General features: G+C 41.8%; 1 protein-coding gene across 1 annotated transcript in view; it reads left to right on the top strand.

The window, feature by feature from the left end:
- The window catches only part of PTPRG (protein tyrosine phosphatase receptor type G), a 391106-nt gene that overhangs the window by 68469 nt on the left and 294659 nt on the right, over positions 1 to 27978 (top strand). Inside the window, exon 2 of the mRNA XM_021537228.3 lies at positions 16934 to 17038. Within this exon, the coding sequence (XP_021392903.3) occupies positions 16934 to 17038 (105 nt within the window). The remainder of the gene's footprint in view (positions 1 to 16933; positions 17039 to 27978) is intronic.

Here is a 27978-nt window from a genome sequence, read left to right on the forward strand (position 1 = left end):
TAGTACTTAGTAAAAACAATATCCTTATTATCTTAAAGACAAAATAGGATTAATACAGCAGTAAAACATTGAAATCATATGTCAACAAAAGAACACAGAGGGAAAATGACTTTTTAAATAGCCCAAGCCCCAGCACAAGTAATGGAAACTTCCACATCCAAGGAAAGGAAAAATTTGATTGTAGCAGATGTATGGATGGGTTTCTTAATACAAGTATGGTGTTTTCCCTGTGCCAAATGTTTATCTATGTGGCTTCTTTACAAAACGTCTTGAGTCTGTTCTGATTATTCCTCCCTCTTCTTATTCTGACAAGATTGAGACATGATATATTCCCACATGCTTGCCTGAGTACAAAATAACTAAAAGTTAAGGCTAAAGGGATTATTTAAATTATGATGTGACCTCCTGCAAAGCACAGACCAGAGAATCCTGCCCTGTTACTCCCATGTTGTCAGGCTGACATTTGAAGCAGGTGTGTGTTGCAGGTGCCCCAACTTTCAGAAGTCTCTTACAGCTTGTGTCAGTCAGTACTGCGACCCTGTCACTTTTTAATAGGGTGAAAAACTGCAGTGGATTTTGGTGGAGTTGCCCTGGTGGAGATCAGGAAGGCTGAGAAAACATTAAGCATTCAAACCAAGCCTCATACAACGGCTGTAGCCAGCCTTCCATGGGGACGTGTGAACACAGGCTTTCTACTTGCAGGGAACAGTTGAGAACAAAATGCTGGTTTTTGTTCTTAAAGCCTTTTTAGTTGTTTTGAAGAAGATCTACTGAATGTTGTGGCACTTTCACTTTGGTGCTTTTGGGTTGTTACATGTTTTGAGGTGGAGCAGACACTCCTGCTCAGCATTACCTGTGCCATTACTCCTGAGGAAAATGAGGTGCTCCTTCTCCAAGAGGGAAAAACCAGTTCAAGTCCTCTAAGCTTCACTGTCTTTGCTGCCTCTGGGCTGAGGTGGAAATGGTGACCTAATGGGAAAAGTCTTGTGGGTTGTGGTGTAAAGAAGGGATGGGGAAGGAGCTTAGGGAAAGTGAGACCATGCAGCTCTTGGAGCCTCCTCGCTGTGCAATAGATCAGGAGTGATGAATGCCAGCATGCTAGATACAGTTCTTTACAAAATAAGTTCTTCCTTGAAAGCCTTGATCATTTTGCTCTCTGTGTGTATTTTACTCAGAAATACATATGCTTGCATTCTGGAAGACTCCCCATTAGTACTCATAGAAGAAAGCCTTTTTTTTTCTTGGAGAAATTTGGCTGTTCAGAGAAATACCAAGAACTCCTGCACAACTACCAATATCTGCATTATAATATCTGCAACGCTGCAATAATATTTTGTAATTTAAGTCCAAGGACATAAATTCAGGAACTGCAGTATAGTCAATAAACTAAAAAAAATTGCTTGGTGTGGATAATTATGGCACTGATCTTGCATTACATTTTAACCTACACGAGACCCTGCTGACTTGACAATGTTAGTTACTTCCTTTTCTTGTAATGCATGTTAGGCTGCTTTGGTCTAGCATAGTGGCCAAAAAGCAGGCCATGGATCTGTCCCTCTGTGTCCAGTCCTATTTTACAGTACAGCTGCTTGATAATCACTCTATTTTACATTACAGCTATTTAATAACCACTAACTAATTTGTATTCCTGGAAAAATCCAGGAGATGCACTGTAGGAGGAAATGCTCTCAAAGCATAACTTCAGTTTGTTAGCATTGGCTGCTAGCATTTTTTCCCTTTTTGTTACCAGTTATATTTTTGCTTTGTGTATTCCCCTTGGGTTTTATCACTGGGAATAATGCCTGACATTTTGTTGGGAAGCACAGGGTGGTGGAGAAGGCTAAGGTTAGGAAACTTCCCTCTTTTTAGTTGTTAATCCAGATAAAATAAGAATCCTAATGAGGTTTGTCCTATGATTAATTTGTAGGATTTTTCCTCCTGTTAATTATAACCTGCTGTCTGGGCGGTAGGTAAGAGAGGGTGAAGTCTCACATAGAATCAAACATTTTAAAGAATCAAAAATATATAAGCTAATTTCCACCAACCTATCTCAAAGAAAGGCATTTCACAAAGGCCCTTTACACAATGGGAAAACTCCTATTTTCTGCAACATCCTCATGTCTCTGTGTTGTTTGAGATTTTCATGATGCTGTCAGCTGCTGCAGACATATGGCTCCAATTGATTTGTCCTGACAATAACAGTTCCCAGCACTCATTTCTCCACACCAAGAACGAGGCACATCTGTTATAAATTTGTTGACTGTCAAGGACCAGTAAAGACCTATCTGTACTTCTTTTTTGTACTTCTCCCACCTTCCCCGCCCCCTCTGAAGTGTGGTTGTGGCCTGCTGACATGCCAAGACTGGCTATTTAAAGGTCATTTCCATGGAATGGTGTATATCATGAGCACTGATTTTTATCAAGAATGTATTGTGGTGAATAAATAATTTCTAAGCACACTTTCTCACTTTATTCTGGGAATTCTTAGTAGTTCAGAAAGGGTTTTGGAGTCTGGTTTGGTTTCTACTTAGTGATTTTGCCCCTTACTCCCATTTTAGGCTATAGGTGATTATTTTAATGTGTACTTTTGTCGTTGAATGTCTAAAAATGTATGTTTTATTTTGAGTCTGGGCTAGAAGATTGCTGCAAACTATAGTGGGAGCTAATAGAAGTGGAAAAAAAAGCATAATCTCTTGCAATATGGCAAATATACATAGAAATGCTTTTCCAGGATAATGTTAGTCCTCTGCCACCCAAATCCCTTTTTTGTGTACATCTTCTATGGATCTTTTTGTTTTGTGTACATCTTCTGCGGGTCTCTCGTGTGGTTGAATGCCTGGGTGCACCTTCTCACTAGTGCAGTCTGTGAAATTCTTTCACCACCTTGGATTTAACTTTGAAGGACAAATTGGTGCAACTGCCTGGATGGAATATTCCACTGGCACTCAGGTCTGATCCTGCATTTTAATTCTGGTTTTACTGATGGCTATCAGATGATACCAGGTAATGATTTGTCTTCTCTGCACCTCTGTTTTTCGTGACAGTGCTGACTGTCTCCAAAATGCTGATGTATCTCACATTGTGCAGGACTGTTTTACCCAGCTCTGAGAACCCCATGAGTCCATGTGGTGGGAGCCAGGGAAGGGGATGTTCCACAGTAGGCTCCAATGTGTTCCTGTTGCTCTCATTCCCCAGAATCAGAAAGTACAAATATCTAACAGGCATGGGAAATCTCTCTCAGCTGGCACTGCAAGCAGGACATTCCTGCCTTCCAGGTGGAAGGGTGAGAAGGGTGGACAGGCACTGCAGATATTTTGCTTCTCTGACTGGCACAACTCATTTGAGGATGATTTCTGTTCCTTTGCTCTGCCCTTCACCTTCCCTAGGACTGGCTGTAATGACACAGAGCAATAGCAACTTGTTACCCTCCCCTTCAGCAGGAGGAATGTGCACCTTGGCTTAGGCCTTTACCCTTAGACTAGACAAAAATGCAACTTTTGGCTTTACAGGTATATATGAGGCTTAATGAAGTTTAGTTTTGACTTTTCTTTGCATTTGCATAAAAATGATAAAGTTTCCTTTCCCGCTTCTCATTCAATAGCAAGAGCTGGGATTCATAACCCTGCAAGGGAAATATTAATTTAAAAGAAAAATCCTTTTCCTCCATTTTAAATTAAATTTAAAATGAAGAAAGACATCTCTACTCCTCCCATGGTAATCTTTCTTTTGTTTTTAATACAACGTATTATAACGTCATAAATAGAAATGTAATCTTATTAAAAGGCGTGCAGCAAGTGCTACTTTATTAAAAACTTTTTTAAAATAATCATTTACCAAGTTGAAATATTAATGTAGCTGGCTGGAAATTGCAGATTTTTACTAGGGCAAAGTCATCTTTTAAAAGGAAATTAAACTAGATATATTTTCAAGAAGTCAAATTTCCGATAGTGACAGCTTTTTATTAGCATGTTTTGGCACCACTACATATATATATATTTTTTTTTTCTTAAAGGGCTAATATTTATTCAAATGTAAGTGTAAAAAAAATTTAAAAATATTTTTCTGCCCCCTCTTCCCACTGTATTCTGCATTGTCTGTAACTGGATCGCAAAGAAAATTACCTTAAATCTCAATTTGAGTGTCACTTGGCTTTTATGTAGTACAAATAAACTTAAATCAACCAGGGCCCTTGCCTGTGAATGACATAGTGTGTGTAGCACCTTCTCACTTACCTAATTCTAAAGAGCAGAAATGCAGAGTCTGCTGAATATCTCAGCTGCCTCGGACCTCAGTGGCAATTAAGAACTTGCAGCTCTTTCAAGGATTTCTTCTTTCCCGACTTGATATATTCCTTACTGTGACCTGAGAAGCACCTTTTTCCTTTTGCCTTTCCTTACTTATAGTGAAAATAATGAATAGTTATTGATCACATGTTGCTTAATGGGCTCTAATAAATTTACACTTAAAATAAGATTGTCCAGTGGAGTGTTTCCAGCTAGATCAGGACCTAGTTCCTTTGTATTAACACCACTCTGCTGCAGTGGAGTGGCTAAAAATTGCAAAAACAGCCTCCTGCTCCGTGGCTTTTTTTTTTGTTATTGTATGTTTAGTCTTAAACGGTGAGTTCCTGGTAAGAAAATGTCAGTGCCATTGCAAGTCACCCCTGGTCCCAGGGGCACCAGTCCATGTGGTGTTTCTGTGGCTGCCTGCTTTGCCCTGGTTTTGGTGTCTCATCCTTGCCCTGTCCCCAGGGTGCCCTGGCAGAGCTGCTCTGCAGCCCTGGCTCCTGCCACTGCCCTTCTGCTCCGGCTGCCTGGAGCCAGGGGAGGCTGCTGTGTTCCTGCCCCACAACATTTTCATTCTGGGAGCAGAGCTGTGCTCCTGCTGCCCTGTCAGACACGCCACCTCGGGGTGCTCTGCAAGCAGCCCAGACCGTGGCTGACAATTTGGTGTTCCTGCTGTGTAGCATCCCTCAGAACCTGTCCTGCTGCTGCATTCCCCACCACACAGCTCCCAGGATTCTGTCCATAGCAGGGGCTTTGCTGGCCTTGGATCTGTTTAGGAAGCTGGTGGGATGATTTGTTTCCAAGCCTGTTTCTTTGAGTCTGGGACTGGTTTTCTCTACTGCACCGATCTCCTTCTCCTTCCCTGTGGCTCAGTCTTGTCCCTGATTGCTTCTCCCTGAGGCTGGCTCTGGCCCCTTGCTGCTGTTCTGTTTGGAAGCCTCAGCATCTGTGCCTCTTTTCTGTGTATGCTGTGGTTTCGTTTTTTGAGGGTGAAAATGAGTATTGTTTTGGTGGTTTTGGTTTTTTTTTTTTTTTTTGTTGTTGTTTGGTTTTTTGGTTTTTTGGGGTTTTTTTTTTTTTTGGTATTCAGTGATTGTTTTGGGCTTCCAAACTCCTGACAAGCCTAGTATCCATCTTAATAGGATAATGACTTGAGCCATCTCAGTTGGAAGCTAAGCTTCTTGCAATTTCTTGGTAATTCAGCAGATCTGCTTAGGCTAACTTATCTTGTGTTTGTATCTTTTATTTCCCATCAGGGCAGTGCAGTAAACAGAGGCATGCAGTCCATGTGAGCAAAGATGATGGCTGCATATGCTGTGTTGAGATAGATCATATCAGTTGCCAAGTGTGCTCTACGTCACTCTTTATATTCCTGCACCTTTAACCACATAGAGTAGATGATATTTTCTAATCATTGTTACCTTTTTTTAACAGCTATTTCAAGTCCTGTGTTCAAATCGGATTTGGTTGTCAGTTGGCAAGCAGCTTGGGTGTATGGATGCCTCTTTGGAATACATCAGTTTGTTCATCAGAGAAAATTACAATGTCAGGAGTCCTCTTCCTCCCCTTCCCTGAAATTTTGATGCATGTTTTGCAGAAGTCATGAAAGGATTTAAATCCAAAGCTGAAAAGCCTGACTGGAACTGATTGCTTTGAGCTTCTTGTTTACAAAATATGAATTGGGGGTTAGGAAAAGAAAGACAACAAGTGGTTTTCTTATGAATAGACATACTTGTGATTTCTCTAGCAGAGACTGTGGTGTGTATGGAGAATGTAAAAAAGAACAGCAATAAAAGCATATTTAACGGTGAGCAGCTTTTTTTGAGGAAAACTCATTTTTTGTAGTCTGTGCAGTATTGATAGATGTTCTTTGTAGTTGTAAGATGCAGCTTTACTGATCCCTGCAATGGATAGAAGGAGGAATGTTGTCACAGAGCAAACGCTGATATGTTGTCAATATTTAATGCATTTGTTATTTAAAAATGTAATTTCCTTATTTTAATGTATTTTTAAATTGCTTAGAGTAGGAGAGGATATCTGTTTGATATGAATATCTCCTTTTTGGTGACAAACTAGAACACAGGATATCGCCACAAAGAAATCTTTTAAAGTATTGCATAAAAGGGTGAATCTGTTTTTCAACATTGACACCGGCTGGGAGATGGAACATTGACACCACTGGGAGATGGAATATTCTTACAGTTCACACTGAAAGCATAAAAGAAGCATAAAATACAGAAATAACAATTGTGGAACATATGTGCATTCTTTGGAATTAACTTGCTGGGGTGGGGGGTTATTTTCTAGAGTAATTAAACTTTCTGTGGGCATTGAGGACCATTCTGGGGCTTTCTGAGTCAAGTGGGGACTGAGTACAAAGCTGTATTGTAATTAAATAGCCAAACAATCTGCCTGGGAAGTGAGAACCTGCAGCATCAACATTGTTTCCTGCAGGTGGGCTGAAGTCTTCATGAGGATTCTCATGATCCTTACAAAAACAATTATATATTTGTCAGGCTGTGGGCTGTAGACCAGATTTCTCTGGCCTTTCAAGGCACAGTGCTTTTGTTATGTTTTTCAGTGATTGAAGTGCTTGTGATAGCTGTAGATGAGTGGCACTGGAGATGGGAGTGCTGCAGAGAGGTTGGGAAGGGAGCAGTGTTCTGTGCCTGAGCCTCCCTGTGAGGAGATGCTCTGGGAAGGCAAAGCTTGGCCATGGAGTGTGCAGCTCCTGGCTGGTTTCACCCATGCCAGAAGTGAGGTGTTCCCTGCTGGGCTTTGAGACTTTCCAGGAATGCTGTGTTCAGGAATGCCTCTCCTGCTGCTCTGGGTGCTCCGCTCTGCTCTCAGCCACAGCTGATCTGCAGTGACACTCCAGCAAAGCTTGTTTGGTGTTTTATGTTGTTTCCAGCACTCTGAGCTCCTCCTCTCAAACCTGCCCCTTGCTTGCTTAAATCATCTGAGCTCCCCCAAGCCTGGCAGAAGGTGAAAGCATCCCTTTGTTCCTTACGGAGCTCTTCATCTCCTCCTCTTTCACTCTTGTGCTGTGAGAGCACTTCTTGCCTGAAGATCACCATTTCTGAGTGCTCTAAAATTTAGCTCTTTATGAGGCTTGTTATGAAAATTGATGTTTGAAACAAGGAGGTAGAGGGTGGAGTGAGGCATTAGAGACTGGAGAGGGTGACAAGGAGCACACCAGGACACAGCCAGGCAGGGCTGAGCAGCCTGGGTTGAGGCTGCCCTAGCCAGCATAGAATAGGAGAGTACAAGGCTGGTGTTAAAGGTGCTTTGATTCATTTAATGTGTCATGTGTCATCCCCTGTCGTCTCTCCCTCCCCTGCCCTAGGTCTTAGATTTTTTGCTAAAAATGAATTCTACTTTTTTTTTTTGAGTAATAGGCCTCAAACACCATGTGGCACTGCAGTGACAGGCTTGCCAAAAACTGTCTAAAACTGAGTTATTGCTTCCAGTATCTCTGTGCATGTGGCCCAGGATAGAAATTGTCTTTTTCTGCAGTGGTATTGCAGCATGAACTTTCATCTAATTCATTATCCACCCTAATACTCAAGTCTTTCTGCATTACTGCTTTCTAAACAGCACTCTCTCACTTCATTCCTGCACTGATTATTATTTCTCCCCCACTGCATAGCCTTACATTTATCTTCAGTGGAATGTCTCACTTACATCAGCCCATTTCACTGAGTTTGCCAGGCAGCTGAATATTTTTGAGACATTCTTGCTGGCTTCTCCTCCTCTTGGTTTAGCATCATTTACATTTATGGAGCATGGGGTTAGCTTTGTCCTCCAGATGGTTCAGCTGGTTGGATAGGAAAGAACAGTGACCCTGTGCCCTTTCAGCCTGTGCTGCATACCACCACTGTATCAGTCCAAAGTGAGCACCACTGCTGCTAATTTTGGTCTATTTGCTTCATCTGAGCTCTGTTACTGCTTTTTTGTTTGGTTGGTGTTGGTTTTGTGGGGAGTTTTGTGTGTATGTGTGTGTTTCTTTGTTTTTGTTTGGTTTGGTTTTTTTTGTTCTTGCTGCCAAAGGCTGCTCTTGCTCCTAGTAGTATGAGGTTCTATGTCAAGATCTTTATTGAATTCTCTGGAGGCAGATGACCAACGAACCAAGGATTAGTTTGGGATTCTAAACAGCACCAAATTTTCCTGCTGGGAAATTTCCAGAAGAATGTCTTGCCTGGGTGAAAACACTAATGGGAAACTGAAAAGCCAAGATGGAAGTTCGATTCAGTTCACAGATCAGCTCTTGACTGTTTAGTGTCTTCTCCCTTTGAACAGTGCAACTTACTTGGAAGGAAAAGAGAGAGTTCTCAGAGTGGTGGGTCATGTTTTTGGGCTATATATCCCAGACTAACAACTTGTTCAGTCAGCACAAAAAAAAATATCTCTATTTATGTCGGTTTCCACTTTAGCTTTGTATTTTGGGAAATAAGTGTGGATGAAACCCTTTGCTACAAAATCTGTATGTAATGCAAGCTGTCAGCATAAAAAAAATATGAAAAGCCTTGTTTTGTAAGCCAAATTAAGGCAAATTAAATACGTTTTTACACAAATAAAAATGAATGTTTGCTTGCTTGATTCTACTCAGCTTTTAATTTTGATCCCAAAATAATTTTTGTGGATCTGGCTGAAATTGCTGTCACATGCTGGAGGCACTAAATCTGGCTACCTGGGCACTACTGATCTGTTTCAGCACAGAATGGTACAAATCCCAAGTTATTTCTGCTCAGTCCAGGGGAGCATGCACATTTATGCTCTTCCATCTTTCCTCCAGGAGATTGTGCAGCTGTAGGTGGCAAGACCTGACTGCAAACTGAGAGTAAGACATCTCACAGTGGGACTAGAGCATTTCTCCTTTCTTTTCTTAAGTAGTTCTTTATTGAGCTTTCCACCTTCAGCATTAATTTGAAAGCTGAAACCAAATAACCAGGAAGAGATTGATGTGGCCTCACTTTATTTCCCACAGTCAATAAATTGTTAAATGGGCCAAAGGACACAGGTTAAAAAAATAATTTTGTATAAAGAAGGAGGGATTTTTATTAGATGACAAGCCCCTTTCTGTGAAAACTTGATAGTGGGGCATGTTTGATCTATGTAATGCAGTGGAGCAGCTCTGTTGGCTTCATAAAGAGCCTCAGTGTTCTCCATGGGACTGAAATCAGCACTGTGCCCTGCATTTTCTGCTGGATGAATGCTGGTGTGCTGGTCCTTCAGAGTGGAGGAGGATGGTGAATTTGGAGAGATGCTTTGGAATGAGGACTCTGTGCAGAGGGGAAGCTCGTGCACAACAGTTGTCCTCTGGGGACTCTGCATAAGTTTAGCAAAGACCCTGGTTTGTAGGTAGATGTTTGTCTCTACTGATGGGAATGCAGAGGGGCTTTTAATGTGATGATGGGATGAGAAATGAAATTATAGGTTGCCAACAAGGAGGCAGGAATATGTCTGGAAAGATGGCAGTGGGTGGACAGAAGTCATGCACAAAGCAGGTCTGTGTCCCATGGTCCTTGCTATGGTTCTTTGGATGAGTCTAATATTTTTTTTTTACCAAGATATTTCATGTACTTGGGGGAATCCATTTTGAAAATGTAATAAGGCTGTACTACCACAAATGCTGGCAGTCGATGCAAGCAAATTATTTCTAGAGCAGAGAGGTGGAACTGCTGATTTTGCATAAGTTTGTGTTTCTGTGAGTACTGCTAGATTTAGTGAAATGATAATGGTATGATTCTGCATTAAGCAAGGCACTGGAAGTACAAAATACTCCATTAAGGTCATGTTTATTTGTTCTTCAGAGGGTGCTCTTTTAGCTCCATGCGTGCTGCAGCACCTGATTATGTGAGAATAAGAGTGAGATGGGTGGTTCTGGCCATGGCATTTTCTGTTGCAAAGCCCTTAAAGTTTAGGTACTTGCAATAAGGCAAGAAGTAAAATAGAGCTCCCTTTTGAAATTGTTAATCCATTGTACAAACTACATTATACATGTGTGGTTTATACATTTCCCAGGTAAACCATGCCATGCATGAAAAGACCAAAGCAGCCCCTTCTCAGAGTGCCTGGGCTGATGGATTCGAGTCTCTCCTGCACAAATAATACTGGGCTGCCTCTGGATTCCAGCTTCCAAGCTTGGCTTTGAGCTTGTCTTTGTGGGAACAGTGCAGAAGTGTTGGAGTGGCTGCTTAGTCTCAGGGTATTCTGCAAGTTGTCTGGCAGAAGTTTCACTGCAGGGCACCATTCTCTTGGAAGGGGCGATGTTGCAGTTGGTTTATTTTGGGTGGCTTTATCTTGAGGTGGAAGTTGTTTGCACTGTTTTTTTTTATCTGGCTGACTGCTTATTCTGAGCACAAGTGCTGCAGGTGATGCTGGTTGACATCAGTGGTCCAAATTTACCAGCTATGTCACATCTTGCACAGCTGATGCCAGCGAAGTGTAAGCTGTGAAAATGCAAAATCAAGCCCTTTCTAATCATCCAGCAGCATCTGTCTCTTCCTGGCCTCCCAAGCTTCTTTTTCTGTGTCCCCTTAATGGAGCATCATTAATGCAACTTGAAGTTGCCTCACTGTCTTGCTAATGAGCTTTGCTCATCTCGATTATAAAGCCAGGCAGGCTGAGAGCAGGAGCTGTGGCTGAAGAGACTGGTTTGCTTCTCCTTGGCAGGGCACCTGCTCTGGGGGAGAGTGGCTGATGGCACTGGGTACCACAGAACAGTGCCTGCCCAGGGTCTGGTTTGGCATCAGAGGCTTTCTTGTAGCCCTTAAACTCCATCCCTTATAATACAAGGAAAAGTCTGTGCTGCGGATCTCTTTCGTTCTGATGCTCAGGGCCTTGCTTGATGTTGATATGTTGGAGTGTTACAAAATTCCACTGCATTTAACTCATGGTGTTGAACACAACAGGTTAGCAAGGGGCACATCTAGTGACTGCCGTATTCATGTTTGGGATAAGGGCTTTTAATTCTGCCAGTTAATTTAATCCCCATAGTTTGACAGCATGTTCCTTGGACTGTTTTTCATCTTCAAATTGCATTCTGCTGGTTAGTTCCTGTAGAGGCCTGCTGTGCTCTGCATTTATGTTCTTGTTCTTAGGATTTGTGCTGTTTCCACATCATCTATCAGGCACGTGAAGCACAGAGAATGAATGGTGTGGAAAGTCTCTGTGTCAGTTTTACAGATAGACCTGTGGATTCCACTCGCACAGGAATTAAGGGGCTGTCTGGGTGACTGTCATCTGGGAGAGGGACAGATGTCTCTTGGCAGATGCAGCACCTGGGTATCTGTTATTTCACTTAAGTTGTGAGAAACTCGTCATTTTTGCCTCCCATATTTCATTAATGGAAAGCTGTGAAAATTGGCTGTGTGTTCATATGAGAACAGATTCTGCCTTTTATCTAATGGGACGAAATCTCTGCAGCATTATCAAGGGATGAAGTCTCATTCAGAATATAATTTGTTGATGCTGTCTGACCACTATATATTGTTGTAACTTCCATCCCTCTTTGGTAAGATATAAAATAATCTGCAAAATATGGAGATCCATGTCTGAAATGTCTGTTTAAAAGTAATATACTATCAAAATGGATTAGCTGCGCCTGAAGTATTTCTAGAATTATTTGCAGTCAAAGGGTGGTAAAATATTTAAGGCAAATAGCCTAGTTGTGTTTAGGAATTTGACCATGAAAGAGCCTAGGGAGATGAATTTAAGTATTATTTATACTAATTGTGCAAAATATTTTAATTGCCCAATATTATAAATTTATTATCTATCAGTTTCCTCTCCCTTCCTTTCTTCTTTCCTTCTGGCTCATTTGGCAACATTTATTCTAAGGAATTGCCTGGAAGCCTGAACTCATTTCAGCAGTGTGTGTTACAGTGCATAGCATTGCAATGTCTCCAGCTTACCTGCTTCTCTTTAGCACAGTCCAATTAAAATACAGTGAAGGCACTTAGATAAAGGTGCTGCCTTTTTTCTGGTGAGGCTTGCATGAAGCTTTAGGCTTGCAGATGGGTGTCTTGGATCACTCATCTCTTTATCTCCATTTAAGAGATGGTATAAAAGCCCTTCAAGTAATGTCTCTGTGCTTTCATGCCTTTTTAAAATGCAGTGCTGTGCAGTCTTTAAGAAAAGAATGGTTTTCTTAGTTTTGAAAAGTTGCTTTTCTGCAGGCATTGATTTGATACAGAACTAATTGCTAGAATACCTTATGATTTAGTGCTTTTTTTGTTACACACTAACAAGATCTTTAACTCCCCTGCTTGAAGTGTTCTCATAGTGTGACACTATTCCAGACTCCAGTAGACAAGGCTCTGTCTCCAAAGGCTGGCTTGTAGCTCCGTGTTGAACTACTCAGTTAAGAAGTTCATACACATTAGGGACTAGGAATAAAACTTTGATTCACCTGCTACTGTAGTCCACGGTGGCAAGTCAGAATGATTATGAGGTGGACAGTGTGTGTACCTTTGAATTTGTCCCATTTTAATCTGAGAACAGACTTGTGTGCAGGCCTTGTCTTCAAAGAAAGCTTAGAAGAATGTGAGTGTGGCACACAATCTAGTCAATCCACCATTATAACTAATGATTTCACCATTCAGACATAATGTATCGATCTTAAAAGATTTTTCTTTCATAGCTGATGGCTTGATACCTTTTAAACACCAACGCCAAGGGTATCATCTCTCTGAATAGTGTAATAGCTTTATATTTAAGGTAGATTGGGGATAAAATTTTGTGTTTTCATATGAGCTATGAATACCGGTAAGGTACTCAGGCAGGAATTACCTTATCGTACCTTTGAGGGCACTTATCAAATAATTTTTATTGGAAAGTTAATATGCTGAGGCAGAGTGAATGGAGAGCTGCTCGGGATGCTGCGTGTAGCCAGCACTGCATTGCTTCTGCCGTCTGCAGATCTGTGGCCCAGGCTGATTCATTTAGCACATCATCGAAAATCATGTAGCATTCAGTGCTGCATAAAATGACATGAAATGGTGTGTAAGGGATTTCTCCATGTTGGCTTTGAAGGATCCTCTCCTCCTGGCAGAAGCAGGGCCCAGCACAGCTCCACAGGCTGCAGGTTACGCCCGGCACACACCGGCAGCCAGGGGAGCTGCTCAGGATTTAATTTCACACTTGTGCATCTGAGTGTGCAATCTCTCCCTTTCTCTTTTAATCGTGTATCTACAAGCCTCAGACCATATGTTATGGTGTGCGTTTCCCCTCTGCCATCAGCACTGGTTTGATGGATCAAAGGAAACTTGCAAGGCAAGTGCTTCTGCTGTGCCTTCCCTTCATCTCCCCCTCCTGCTCTGTGTCCCTCTATTCCACCCGTCTAATTTGGCTGCTCCACGTTGAGCCTTCCTGGAGCATGTTCCTGCCCCTCCTATTGTCCCAATTTCCACTTCCCCAACTTTTGCAGGGCTCCAGAAGAGAGGAGCTTCTTCTGTTTGCTCCTGGTCAGACCAGCCTGTCTAATTTAATTGTTGGCTTTTCTGCAGCATCCAGCTCTACAGAAGTGGAGCAGGAAGCCACTTGGCTGCTCCCTGTTCTGGAGCTGTTAACTATCCCCCAGCTGAAAAAAGACTTTTGGAATCCTGTAGTGATTTGTGTTAGTATAACCTAAATATTTTCTCGAAAACTTCAACTTTCATTAGTGTTGTCACGTTGTTTTGGTCAGAAGGCACATCCCCACCTCCTCCCCAAAATGTGGAAAAAGTAGTGATTCCACCTGAAACATAAGATTGTTTGGATGTGTGAAGCACTTGCTTTATTGAAAGAATTTGAATGCTTTGGTTCTTCCAGACTTTTATCTGCAAAGACACCGTATGCTCTGCTCTGTACCTTGCACCTCCCGAGGATGAGAGAGTCCACTGACCCCAATTAACACCAAAGAACAGAAGCACCACGAGATTAAGTCTCGTTTTCTGATTAATTTACCACTATGAGATATGGCCAGCAATATCTGTTTGTTCACTAGCACAACAATACTTGTGTTTTCTTGTGTTTCTGTGGCCCCATGAAGAAATGCCTGGTTGTACTGTGAACAGGCTGAGGGAGGAAGGAGGTGTTGTGGTGTGATTTTTGCAAGAGCCAGACCATTTCCTTTCCAGTTCACAGCATGGCCAGAGATCCTGAGCTATCATCCTTTTCCCAGAGTATCTGCAGCTACCCAATAAGTGTATATCTTCTCTCAATTGCTGATAACCAGTGAATTGCTGCATGTTTATAAAAAAATTATTATTGACATTAATGTTGGGTTATCTAGCAGTGGTGCAGGATGTTATTTAGAACAGGATGTTCCAGTTTTTCTTTTTCAATCCTACATAAGCTGTTCAGCAACCTGCAAGTCTCTTCCTCTAGTTCTCTTGCAAAGTACTTGAGCTGCCTCCTGGTTTGTAACATCTTTTATGGTGGAAATAAATTTGTGTAGAGCATGTGTCTTCATCTTTTATAAATACAGATAAGTGCACAAATATCTTAAGTATCTATGCAGAAAACTAAAACTGCATATTTTTATAAGAATATCACGTTTATAATTGCACGAATAACATGCTGACAGAAGCAAATCTTCAATTTCACATTAAAGTTAGGCATTCATAAAGGCTTGGATTTGCATAATTTAATTTTCTGCACAGAAGACACTGAAAATTAGGGGCATGATTCATGGCCATACCATGGTTACTATGAGGATTTTTGATGGTTCCAGATAGAAGTACAGAGGTGTTCACAACCTGAGATGTTTTGCACTGACTCAGACCCCCCGTACCTTAAACAAATACAGATTATTTAGACTCAGTGCCTTTCTCTGGGTATAAAGGCACCCAGGAGGGCTTGCTCAGATACCTGCAGGAGCACCTTGTTCTTTGGAGAAGACAGTGTCCAGTCTTCCTCCTGCCTGAAAGGTTCAGACTTTTTCAGCAAGAAAAATCCCTTCTCTGTTGGGAATGCTTAGGAGAAAGCTGCTGTCTTTCATTGTGTAGCAAGGAGAGGCTTTAGGTGTATTTGTCAGCACATGTGATTTTTAGGTGAATAAGTGGGCCATCTTTTTCTGATAGCCTTTCCAGCCATCTGCCTAGGCTATTTCATTGTTCTCTTCCTTGGGCTTTTCATGGTCTCTTATCTTTGTTCAATTTCATATTTTTTTGCCAAGAATGTTTGGGTTTCCACATCCCACACCCATTCTTTCCTGCTGAAATGAGTGCCTGTTAACTCCAAACCACATAGACGTATAAAAGTAAATAAAAAGAAAAAAAAAAAAGACTGAAGTAAGATGTTTAATTTAGTATTTTTAGAGAGGAAAACAAAGTATGTGGGGTCGTGTTGCCTGCAAATCCTGGTAGCATGATGATGTGTTCCAGTGTTTCTAGTTCGCAGCCTAGAGTGAAATTAACATTTAGAATGTTGCCAAGGAATCCGGAAAACTCATTCAAATGGCACAATTAGTACCTTTGCTTGCACAAGAGATGATTTGGCAGGGGCAAACCTGCACTGCTTTTCCTGAAATTGCACAACCTTTCCTACCACTTCAGGGTTCCAAACGGTGCAGAAATCCACATTGCAGAGGGAAGGTTGTCCACAGAGCTGTGTAGCATTTGTGGATAACCTCGGGCACAGCAGGCTCTCTGCTGCTGAGAGCCTCCCAGAAGCTTTTCCAAAGGGAAAGAAAGGCAAATTCTGAGTTACTGGTGCATGATGTTCAATAAAGTCCTGTTCCAGGCTTCTCTCCAGCCCAGCTGTAATTGGCCTGGGAATAGAATGGAATGCAGCATTTGGTGACTGCATATGGGTAGCAGTGCTTCATGGGGTTTTCTGAAGCTTTAATTTGAATTATTCAGCTAGTTTTGTACTGATCAAATAAGTGGTTTGGGACAAGTTGGGCTTAAATTTCTATAAAGCCATTTGGTGCATACTTGTTCCTCACATTCCATGTCTATGGATCTAAGGTGGTTTTTGTTTGTGTGCATTTATTATGGTGCTCTGAAAAATGTAGCTGAATTTATTACAGACTTTCTACTGACGTTTGTGAATTTACACACCTCCACTTTGGTTCAATCAGATGCATAGAAACAATAAGTCAAATGTGCACATAAAAAGCCCAAATACCCCACATCATCATGAAAGGAATTCATTCCTTTACAAAGTCAAACAAAAATTATTTGAGGCATAAAAGAAAAAATCCTGGGATGGAATGTGGGATGTGAGTTTTTTTCTGGTTTACTTGAATTTAACACCTTGTAGCTTGTGGAGTTTTACAAAGATTTCTCCATTCCTGTTCTCTCCTTTTCACTCTGTAAGCCATTGGTATGGCACACTGGGTATTTTGACAGACATACTTTGGTAGTCATTGGTAAAGTAAACTTATCTTCTAGGTCTAAGCAGTGAAAGTTTGGTTATATGTCAAGGCTCATATTGTTGGTTTGTGTACATCAGAATTTCCTTATGGAAATTACTGGAGTTGCACAGGAATCCAGACCATCAGCGAGTCCTGGCTTCTCCTTTGGATGTTTCAGCCTGTTAAATTCTTTTAAGCAATCCCTAGTTTGTAGTCTCTGCTCAGCAAAGATTGAAGCTTCACTCTGCAAACTCCAGGGAGCCAAAAGCACTTTTTTAACGATTCCTGCTTCTTTCCTTGCCAGCTCTGACCGAAGGTTACGTGGGCTCTCTGCATGAGAACAGACATGGGAGTTCTGTGCAGATCCGCAGGAGAAAGGCTTCAGGGGATCCTTACTGGGCGTACTCGGGTGAGTGACTTGTCTTCTTCAGAGCACTAAAACATGAAATGTCTCCACAATCAAATTGTTTACTTGCTTTTTATTACTACTGTGCTCAGTTTAAATTAGTTTTACAGTGTATTTTCTTTCTTCTGCCTTCCTTGCAAATTCCCCCTGTACACAGGCCTGCCTTTCTTGCATTTCTGCCATTTACGTTATTATTCTCCTCCTTCTTTCAGTCTTGTTTTCATCTCTTGACATGCCCTTGGTCAGGCATACTCCCAAACTTTTCTTTGCTCTTTTGGTCTAATCACTGCATTCCCAAGTTTACCATCTGCTTACCATTTTGGGCCTTCTAGGAAGACTGTAAGCACATATTCAGAGTAAAAAAACCAACACAATTTTTACATTTGTTTCTATGCCTGTATTTTTGTGGTAGTGTATAATGACAACAATGAGACTTGTCAGCGTATCGAGCCAGGATGTGTATGGTGCTGGAAAGATGAAATACTGGAAGGGTATTTTATTGTTTGTCCCACTTCTTTCATAAAGTCTTATGGAAGAGCTCATGTACCTGCACAATTTTGAAATACCACAAATTAAAATACACTTCAGTCTTTGATTTGGTGGTTGCTATGTTCTAGGAATGGTGCCAATAGTGATGTTGACTCTGTGGAAGATATCCAGTATCTAAAACGTTTTTATGAAGATTTTAAGCATTATATTGGACTTGTGTGTGCTTTTCTGGAAGATCTGAGATATGTTTCAGACATTACTTGCTTGTCCAAGAGGGTTGTTGTACAGGGCTAGTTTTAGCTGAAGGAAAATCATTACTTTCTAAGAGGTCTGAATGCTGATATAAATATGCAACTGTTACTTTTTGACTGCCAACACCCCTCTTTTATCCAGAACATTTATTTCATTGGGAATGAATGATAATCGGTAAGTGTAGAGGTTTTTACCATCAACGTATACAAATTATCTCTATTAGATCTCAAAATACAATCTATCTCATTTGCAAATGGGGTCAGGCAAGTAAAATAAATCTAAACATTTCAGTAATGTAGGACAAATGACCACTTTTGATTTTCAGCCGGTTCAGCATCTCTTATCTAATGCCATTTTGTTCATTCTTGCTCACTGAAGGGACCATAGGTAATGAAAAAGATGAGCTTCTGTGTTTAGGTTGAAAGTGGGAATAAATGGTGGGTGGCAGAGCCCAGATACCAGACAGATGTTTGTTTCTCTAGCTGAGCACAGTGAGGAGGATGATCATGTTATCTGTTTCTTTCTCCTTGCTTCTTCATTCCCCAGAATATTTCCCAGGAACGCTGAGCAGGGCTTGGCTAAGCTCTTCATGTACTAACGTTTGTCCTGTGGGTAGGGTTTTGGACATGCCTAGGAAGTTTACATCAAATGAGCCTACAGAGAGGGGAAACTTCACTCTGCAGTAAGCAATTAGCCTGTGTCAGTGGTTTCCAAGCTCTTTCACAGACATTATCTGGTAGGCTGCTTCCCTTCCCAATCCTCAGATGGTCAGGCTAGCTCCCCTCCAGTTATTTGTACAACAGCTGCTGGCCCAGCCCCAGCAATTATGGGCAGGGAAGGAGGCTCTGCTGGGCTGAGGGCTGGTGAGTCTGGAGGTTCTTCCAAGGGACTTTGCCAACAGGAGTAAACAAGACCAGGATAGCCCCTGACAGCCGTCAGTGGGCAGCTTCTGCTGAGCCCCAGCATAGACCATGTGTGTTAGGCTGATCCATGGCTTTGTATTGATTTCAGTTGAGTAGAGCTGATTTACAGCAGCATAGGCCTCTCTCTTTTTATGGCTGTGCCTTCCTGTTTGCAGAGCTTTTGTATTTTTAGGCTTAAGATTTCTGTAATAAATCCGGAGTTGAGGGTGGAGAGGTCCAAAAGCAGGCGGCCAGTTGTGTTTTTCCTGCATGGGGGTGGAAAAAGGGCACAGCCATGTTGCAAAGAGCCCTCAAATATCCATCTTCCACAGGCTATATCTGTCCTATGCTGTGATTTTAGAGTAATTCCTCAGTAGCCTGTAGGAAACCCTTCTGCTGCTCAGAGGGTGAATGGTCTAGGGTCTGGTGTAAGCTCTGGAGATCAGGAATTTTTCCTGGTTTTATTAGTGATTTGTAGCATTACCCTGTGCTGCCTGGTCATATTGATCCTCTCAGGCACAAGAGTTTAGAGAGGAGAAACTTCATTCATTGATCAGGTGTTGAACACCCTAAGACCTGTAACATTTGTGTGAGGTACCCACATCCCTAAAGGTTCCTGCGAGCTCCAGTGCCTTGTGCACAGAGCTGCACCACACTTCTCCTTCCACTGGAAAGGAAAGGATTTTAAACCTTGTAAAATAACCCTGTTGTCTACAGACACAAATTCCGACTATAACATTTATTCGAGTTCAGAAATAAAACTTGCAAAAGTAAAGACTAGATAATTAAATGAAGAAGGCCCATTTTGAATGGGTTCTGTCAAAAAGACAGCAGGAAACACAATCAGCCCTTTGGAAGAAACTTCATTATGTCTCTGCTAGCAGCTCTTTAAACCAAATTCAAAAGTGAGCAAACGCTGAAAACATAAGACTAGCTTGTCTTTAAATAGGAACAGCAAAACTGAACAGAGACTGACATCTCCTAGTTGTTCTTTTTAGGATTTTTAAGAAGCTCAAATGACAGTTCTAGGGGGAATTCTCTGCACGTGTGTATTCATGGATGTTTTGGCAAAGTATTTACGGTGTTATTTATAGTGTTATTTTCAGTATTGACACAATTGTGTGTTAGTGTTTGCCAAAGACCTCCTAAATTGGGACTGGCCACATCACTTGTAGTGGAACAGAAATGTGGAATAGGCACAGCACAGTCACAAGAAGCAGGTGTGTGTCCTGAGTGTGTTTCACTTCAGTCTTTGCTTTTCTTTATCTTTTCTGTTAGGCTGGCCACTGGATGGACAGGTTTGAAATTATTTTTAGCACACCTTTATAATTGCCACAGAACTCAGTATGTTTCTACTACCCATCATAGTGACAGTTAGTAGTAATTCCAGTGCTTTTTCATTGGTGTGGACGTATTTTTGTAAATATGTAAACTGGTTTTTAAACAAAAACCAAACCAATACTTGAAACAAAAGCCTACAGAAATATTCAACTGAAACATCTGCTGGATCCAGGGCTTTCTGACTGACCCTCCCTTGTATAATGTATGCTTCTTCACAGAGCATAATATTCCAGGCCTTTAAAGATGCCTCTCAGTGTTGAGTGTTGCATCTGTCAGTGCTCAGAACACTGCTGGTAATCTGAGCAGAGCCTAATTTGCCTTGCTGTAGCCCAAAAATGAGCAGCTTCAGAGTCAGGGCCTTAGGAGGAGATCACAGTGTGAGATGCTGATGCAGATGGTTGTACCTTAAGTGATGGTAGCTCTAGAGGACCTGTGTCTACTCATACTTGTTCTTTTGAGAAGCTGTTGTGTAAAATTAATATGACAATCATTGCACAAGATTGGGGAAAACCAGAAGTAGTAAGGGGCTTACCCAAATCAGGAAACTCCTTTTTGAGTCTTCAGGTAAAAGATGTGATGTCTTCTTGGGGTCTGGGGTGTCAGGATGACCCCAAGAGTGTAGAAGTCCTTGTTTCCTAGCCTGTGCAGCCAAAGAAGGAGTCTGAATGCCTAGGATCAGCTTCTCAAGGTTGTTTATTCTTCCTTATCTATAACATTTTCTCTGACCTGTTGAGTTCTGTCGAGCAGGTCGGCCGTGGCATTCTGTCCCCAGTCTCAGGTGGCGTTTACATTATATACTAAAAGCTACATGTATTATGTTTGCAATAATGTGCCAATATCTATCATTTATGTTAGGCAGTGTGTCTGTACCTTAAACCAATAGAAAAGTGCCACCATCACACCAAGACATGGAGGACAAGAAGAAGGAGAAGAAGGTCAGGGCATGACCAAATTCCTCCATCTTGACCCCTCAATCCTAGTCTAAAAATCCCAAAATTCTACTTTTTCATGTGTTAATTCAATTATCACATTACTCAAACCACTGTGGCTTGTAATTCCTCATACAAAATCGGCAGCTTTTTCCATGGGCTAAAATCAAAGCCACAGGTGTTTTTTTACTTTGTGCCAGGGTTTGGAGACAGCCAGGGCAGACAGGGGGATGTCCTGGACTCCGATAATGTCTAATTATTCCCAGTGTTAATTTTTGTGATTAATGGTATGGAATGGGTCTGCCTGTTCTGGGGCAGGATGTTGTAGGCGATGGTGCTTTTGTCACTGGAGTTCCCCAGCTGAGCTGGGGTGCTGGCACTGGCAGGGCTGGTGTGCCCTCCTCCCTCGATGACTGTTCTGCTGATGAGCTTCAGTGTTGGGAGCTGACTCATTCAAGAAATACTCTTCTGAGTAATCAAAACCATTTGGGCTTCTCAGAACAAAAAACCAGAAGTTTGCTGAGGATGTAGATGTGTTCTTGTTAGATGCTTATCTAACTGTGGCTTTGTAAAAAGAATCCTGTGTAAAAAAACTCATGCAGTTGGGTTTTTTCCCCTTTATCTTATGGTGCATTCAAGGCATCTCTTTCCTCTTTGTACCTTTAGTCTCTTCTATTCTATGTGAAATTATTTGCACCACTTATGATGCTCCTGTTATTTGTGCATGTCCTTACTGATGTTTTTTCTGTCTAAAATGTTGAATCCTTTCTCTCCAAGATTCTGTGCAGCTGCTGTGAACATTAGGAGAAGTTAATAGAAGAAAAATATGCTTTACAAGAGTAGAGATGACCCTGTGAGTGGGGAAAGGTGTCCATTAAGAACAGGAACTTTGGCCATGCTGTCAAGCCAGTGGACACTATCAGTGTGTGAATGCTTTGTCCTACAACACTTAGGCACTTATTGCTGTCCTTTAAGATACTATTATTTAAAATATAACCGGTGGTGAATGTAAGAATTGAACATTCTTCTCCAAAGCAATTGCTGGCATTAAAACAGGAATGATGGGTAATAGTTATTTCCTGAAAGAACAGCAAATGGTGTTAACTGTGATGGAATGTGACTTGGCGATATCCTTTGTAAATGTGTGAATTTCTTTCTTTGCTTAGATTGTTCTCATTAAATAAGCTGCTAATGTGAATTGGACAGGAAATAATCAGCACATAGTAAGGAAAGCATCAAGACTTATTGAACTGAGAGGTAACTAATGGGCTATTTGCCGTGGTCAGTATTTCACTCCTTCAGTCCCTCAGAATAATAAATCTTGGTATTGACCAAAACTCTGGCACACCATGTGTTCAGTTATCATTCCTCTGTAAAAGTACTCATCTGCCTTAAATGCAGGATAGTCAAAATGGGGAGGTTCTGGCTCTCTAGCTTTCTCACTCTTTTGAGCTGACTTTCTAAAGAGGAGCTAAGCTGAGAGAAATAGGAAAAACACTCCCATTAATATCTGATCTGATCAGTAAACTGAGCTTTGAATATTTTTATCTGTATTCATCAGAGATGAATAGTAATCTTCAATGAACCCTGCTGGAACCAGCTGCAAGGCATTCGTTTCCATATGCATCTTGTTAGTGGAACAGTTGTTCCAGAAATCAATGCTACACTCTTTCATAAGGGGAGCACAGGAAAGCAGAGCTGGAGAGTTTGCTGCTACTGTCTGAGCATGAACCCTCATTTTGAATGTACACAGCTAAAGCAACTGCTGTGTGTTTTCTCAAATAAACAGGAATTACCATCTGTATATTTTGATTGTATTCTGACGTTTCTGGTTCATGAGGCTTCATGTCTGTGACACTGTACAGATGTGCATGAGACACATCTGTGTCTGCAGAATCCTCATCTAAATGTGCACATACCCAGAGGATGTCAGGGAGAGCTCCTTTTATCTTTCCTTAGCTATCCTGCCCCTGTGAAGGAACCAGTACAAAATACTCTTTTGTTTCTGTTCTGAGAATGAAGAAATGAGTTGTCACAATCCTTTCCCAGAGAACAGGGTACATCTTCCTAACCATAGCTTGAATAAGGAATTCACAATCACACTTGTGTTGAGTATTTACCATCAGCAGTTCCCTGAGGAGAGGCAGCCCTGCCAGGAGCAGCCCAAGTAGTCTGTATCATTTTTACTAAGCCACACTGCTGGGGAGCACAGCCCTGATTGAGAGTCTTGTCACTTACTTTGTTTGTCTATTGGCAAATTTCTAAATAATCTGCTAAGGAAACCTCAGATAGTAATTTAGTTTCTACTTAGACACAGACACGATTTCATTATTGAATGCCATTAATACTCTTTACTCTCCCTCTCCTCTTGCCACGTTTCCTTTTTCCTTTTGTGCCATGCTAACAGTTTATTCCAAGTACTGTCATAGTCAATCCTGGTATATCCAGTGTATATTGAAATGCTTGGCTGGATTTTTAAAAGTTGGATGCAGATATGGTGAAATTCCCTTTTTTTTTTTTTTTTTTTTTTTTTTTTTTTTTTTTTGAAAAGTTCTCACTAGAATTTGATTGGTTTTCATGCTTAAGTGCATTAAAGCAAATCTCTGATTTTTGAGTGCATTTTTTCTTTACTATTTCTTACCAGATAGGCCATTGGCAGATGAACAGCCTTGAGAGGCTGAAATAGAAGATGTGCAAGGAATCATTCCCCTCAACTTTCACTCTTTCATGAATTTTTTTCCCTAGCACAGCACAGAAGTATAAAATATCAGCAACAGATGCTAGATGAAATCTTCTGAGCTTCAGATACAGTTGTTCCAGTAGTGCATCACAAGCATTTTTACTCTGCACTGCTGCAATCCTAACTGTGGTGATCTCCCCTCACATGAGGGAGCACAAAGAGCTGCTTTAGCTGGGGAGGGGAGACCTCTCACTTCTTTAAATGTACTGTGCTTTTTGTTGCATTTTCTTTCAATGTGAACACTGGGACATTTGTGGAAAACCTCTGGAATTACAACAACCAGTGCACTGTTTCAAAGGACTGAGAATGTGCTAAAGTGCAGCAAAAAAGTTGTCAATTTAGTTGATCTCTAGGCACTGAAATAAGCATCAGGGCAAAAATATTTGAGGTTCTTTTGACATAAGAACATATGAAATGCATATATTTTAAGCATGCAAAAGGAAAACAGATTATTTGGGTAGCAGCTGTGATGCAAGCTCAGCAAATGGACTGGAGAATACTCGGAAAGTTCGAGTCTGCTGTTTTTGAGGTTCTTGAATGATTGCAGTGATATATTGAAGTTCCAATCTTGATTTCATATGTAACTGAACACATATAGGAGAATAACAGTGAGGAAAAAAGTATGTGAACAGCAAGGATACTTCAGTGAGAAACAAAGCAAGCACAGCAGCTCTGAATAGCCTTGTAGTGTGTGGTTTAAAAAAAAAAAAAAAGTAGCTTGGCACAAATATTATTGCAATAGTCCAAGCATGAAATAATCAAGGAATGAATGAGAATTCTAGTTGCAGGATATAAGTAGAGTCTTTGTATGAAATGGCTGAGCCAGGCCAGTACTGCAGTTGATGCAGTAGATGTAGAATTATTTCCATTATTTTTCTTATGTCAGATGGCTTCTTTGTATCTTTCCACTCACTGCTCAGAAGATAATCTTTTTTTTCAGTATCCCTGCCCCAGGAATTGCCCCATCTCTCCCCTTTTCCAAAAAAATGTCTCTATCTTGCAGGATGTGGTATTGCAGATCAACAGTTTTTAATCATTGTGATCCTTGTAAAGCAGCCCCTGCCTGCACAAGGGGCAGATCTGCCTCGCAGGGGCAGGGCTGGGCAGGTCTGCCATGGGATAGAGGTGCCATGAGTTTATCCTGTGTCAAAAGTCACACTGCTGGAGAAAGGAGGAGTCCCATGTAGATCCTCTGGTGCTGCAGAATGAGTGCTCAGCAGCTGCAGGAATTCTCATTCTTCCAGTGGCTCTGAGGTGGATGTGCTTGCAGGAGGGACAGGGCAGTGTGAGTAGCTCCTGCATGCACAGCAGAGTGGGAAATTCAGTCCCAGGGCTGTGCTCTGCCTCTGAGGCCACACATCCCACCTTATCAGGTGCTGATTGAAGACACCTTGGTTGCCTTGGAGACTGCCTCCTTTGGGGCAGACCATGTTGGTAGCACAGCTGTTGTGAATCTCCTGAGCTAACAGAAGGTGACCAGGCTATGGGGCTTAATTCTTCCTTCATCAGCAAACTCCATTTTTCCCTGTGCTGGTGCTTGGTTGAAGCTTTGTTTGATGCTTTAGGTTTTTTCCAGCGGGTTTGAGGAAGATCACATTTTTTTCCCCTATGCAGTACACATTTGGCTTTAAGTTACAAAGAGTGCCTAAAGAGTTGGATGGGCACACTTTTAACTTGTCAAATTAAATAAATATGAAATCCTGCAATGGAGTGCAGAGCTGTGCATATAAATTACATCCTTAAGCAGCACTTGAGTGATTTTCTGGAAATGTTTTCAACTCTCCTCTGAACTTTTAAGGGTCATCTCTGTAGCCTTTCTATCTGAGGGAGGCTATTGGCACTGGAATGATTTATTGAAGAGGTATGTTGCTCTGCAGTGTAAAAATAATGTCAAGCCTTACTGAGAACCTGAGTATCAAGCTTCTGTTTTTGTAAAGCTGAAAAAGCAAATGGGTTTAATTCAACTGAACCCTGAATGATTGTTTCTTAAGTGTGTTAACCATTCCCATCTCTTTACACTGCCCAGTTGTGAGAAGAGCGGGACTGTGGGGTGATGATATTTTCAGGATAATTAGTGAGATGAGTGGTTTCATTTGTGAAGAAGTAGGAACCCTTTGTCTCTGTTGCAGAGATACCAAGATTGGCACTTGACTTTTCGTAGTAAGGGCTGGTGGGTGTTGCTTACTCATGGAGCCCTTGTGGTTGAACTCTCAGTAGGGTGAGATACTTTGGAAACACATAACCCTTTACAAATATCTGAGACTTGACCAGCAATAACTCTTCCACCAAAGGAGTCTTTGCTGCCAGGAGTATTAGACCTTTTATCTTCCTCCATCTCCATGCTGCCTGTTTTCTTCCAAACAGTACCTGCCAAGTTTAACCTAAGCCAGACTGTTCTGGCCATGGCTGAAGTAAACCCTCTCTCCTGCATCCCTGGCTGAATGCAGGCTCTCACTCCATGCATGTTTTCTCCATGCTGCTGTGGGGTTACAGCCTTGCAGGCACATCCACAGCTGCACATCTCTTCTTAGCACAGCTGTGAAGAGCAGGAGGGCACAGGGAGGCTGGGTGCCACGGCTCATCACCCCAGTGTGCCTGAACTGAGGTCTCTGATGCTGGCCCATGCTGCTTTTTTTAGTTTGATGTAAATTAAATCATTCAGGTCAACATCTAAGTTGTGCTGCTGGAAGAGAGTTGAGGATGAGCTGTTCCACATGGGGTTCTTGATTTCTGACTCTCTTGCGAGGTTTTCTGAGCTGTCTTGGTGTATAAATTTCCTCAGAAATGAACAAAAGAGGAAAAGTCCCTGCAGCTGAATGCCTGAAGGTGATGAGTGTTGGCATGTAACTACAGTTTCTGTTGCTTTCCTTACATGGAATAGTGAAACAAATGTTTCCTATGTGTCCCAGCTCCCCTTAATACACTCACACCTAGAAGTGAGATGACAAAAGTCCCTTAAATGTTGATCGTTTGCTTTTGCTCTGTGCTGGGTTGGACCTCCCAGGGCCCCTCTGCTGCATTTCACATCATCTGGTCCTTGAACACAGGGGCCCATCCCATGTGTCAAGCTCCTGGACAAACAAATCACTAAATGGACAGGCTCAGAATGAAGAAGTGAAAGTTATATGATTGGCTTTTTGTTTGTGTGCACACATTTCCCAAGTAGAGAAATAAGATTTACCCGGAGGTAGCGCAGCAGTGAAGTCATGGAGAGTTTAGATCACTTTGTGTTGAGTTTTACATGCTGTCTTTTGCTCCTGAGGTGTGGTGGTGTGGCTCAGGCTGCTGCTGGAGCCTTCTCACCCCTTGGGGTATGAAAAGCCATTTTACATGCCAGATTCTAGTCTGCTCCTACCCAGAGGTGACGTGAACTTTTCAGATAGATTCCAACTTGGAAGCTTCTGTGGCACTTCAGATCACGTTTTTAATTTTATTTCTCTTGCTGGAGATGTGAAATTGAGACCACTTATCTTCATGGTACACTATTAGCATATGCTGATCTCCAAGGAAGGGGATATGCTCTGTGAAGGTGTTTGCAGAGAATTGGATGTGACTTTTGTAAAGCAGGGTTCAGTGCATGTAGTTCAGTTGCTGCTTGTATTGCACAAGGGCTCCCCAGATGCCTGATGGACATAATTGCTCTCAGTGCAAACACAGAAAAGTTACCTCTACCTTGAATTTGTGCAAGTCATCTGGGAGGTGGCTTGGTGTTAAATGCATCAATGGCTGAAGCAGAGTGCAACGAGGGGAAGACTATGAGCTGGAGAAGGGGCTGAGAGCTTCCTTGCTTCCTTTTCTCTGTTAAAACACAGAGCTGTGCAGCTCTGTGAACAGTTAAATGCTTCATATTCCTGTGAAAAGTCTCCAGTGCCTAAGAAGCTCTGAGCTTATTTCATGGCCTCCAGTTGTGCTGGTGCCACTGCTCCCTGTGTTGGTGCTTGTGCATCACTAAACCAGAGGCTGTGCTGTATCTGTAAGGTCACCCCTCTCTCTCAGATTGGGTCAGAGTTACCCAGCAAGTTTGAGAGTTGTGGTGGGAGGCAAGGGGAGTTGGTAGCCCAGAAGGCTCAAAGATGTAAGCCTGTTTCTTTAGGAAAATCAGGCTGATCCATGATGGACCCCTATTCAAAATGGCAAGTGCTCCCAAGTAGCTTTTCAGAACACGTGCCAGTCAAGTTCTGCTTCTGTGAGGAGACCCCTGCGAGTTTGGCAGATGGGTTCTGAAGGCTGAAAAATGTCTGGGTGGTTCAAGTGATCAAAATATTTGTCATAATTCTAACCTGTTGTGCT

The sequence above is a fragment of the Lonchura striata genome, chromosome 12, assembly GCF_046129695.1.
Source record: "Lonchura striata isolate bLonStr1 chromosome 12, bLonStr1.mat, whole genome shotgun sequence".
Taxonomy (NCBI): domain Eukaryota; kingdom Metazoa; phylum Chordata; class Aves; order Passeriformes; family Estrildidae; genus Lonchura; species Lonchura striata.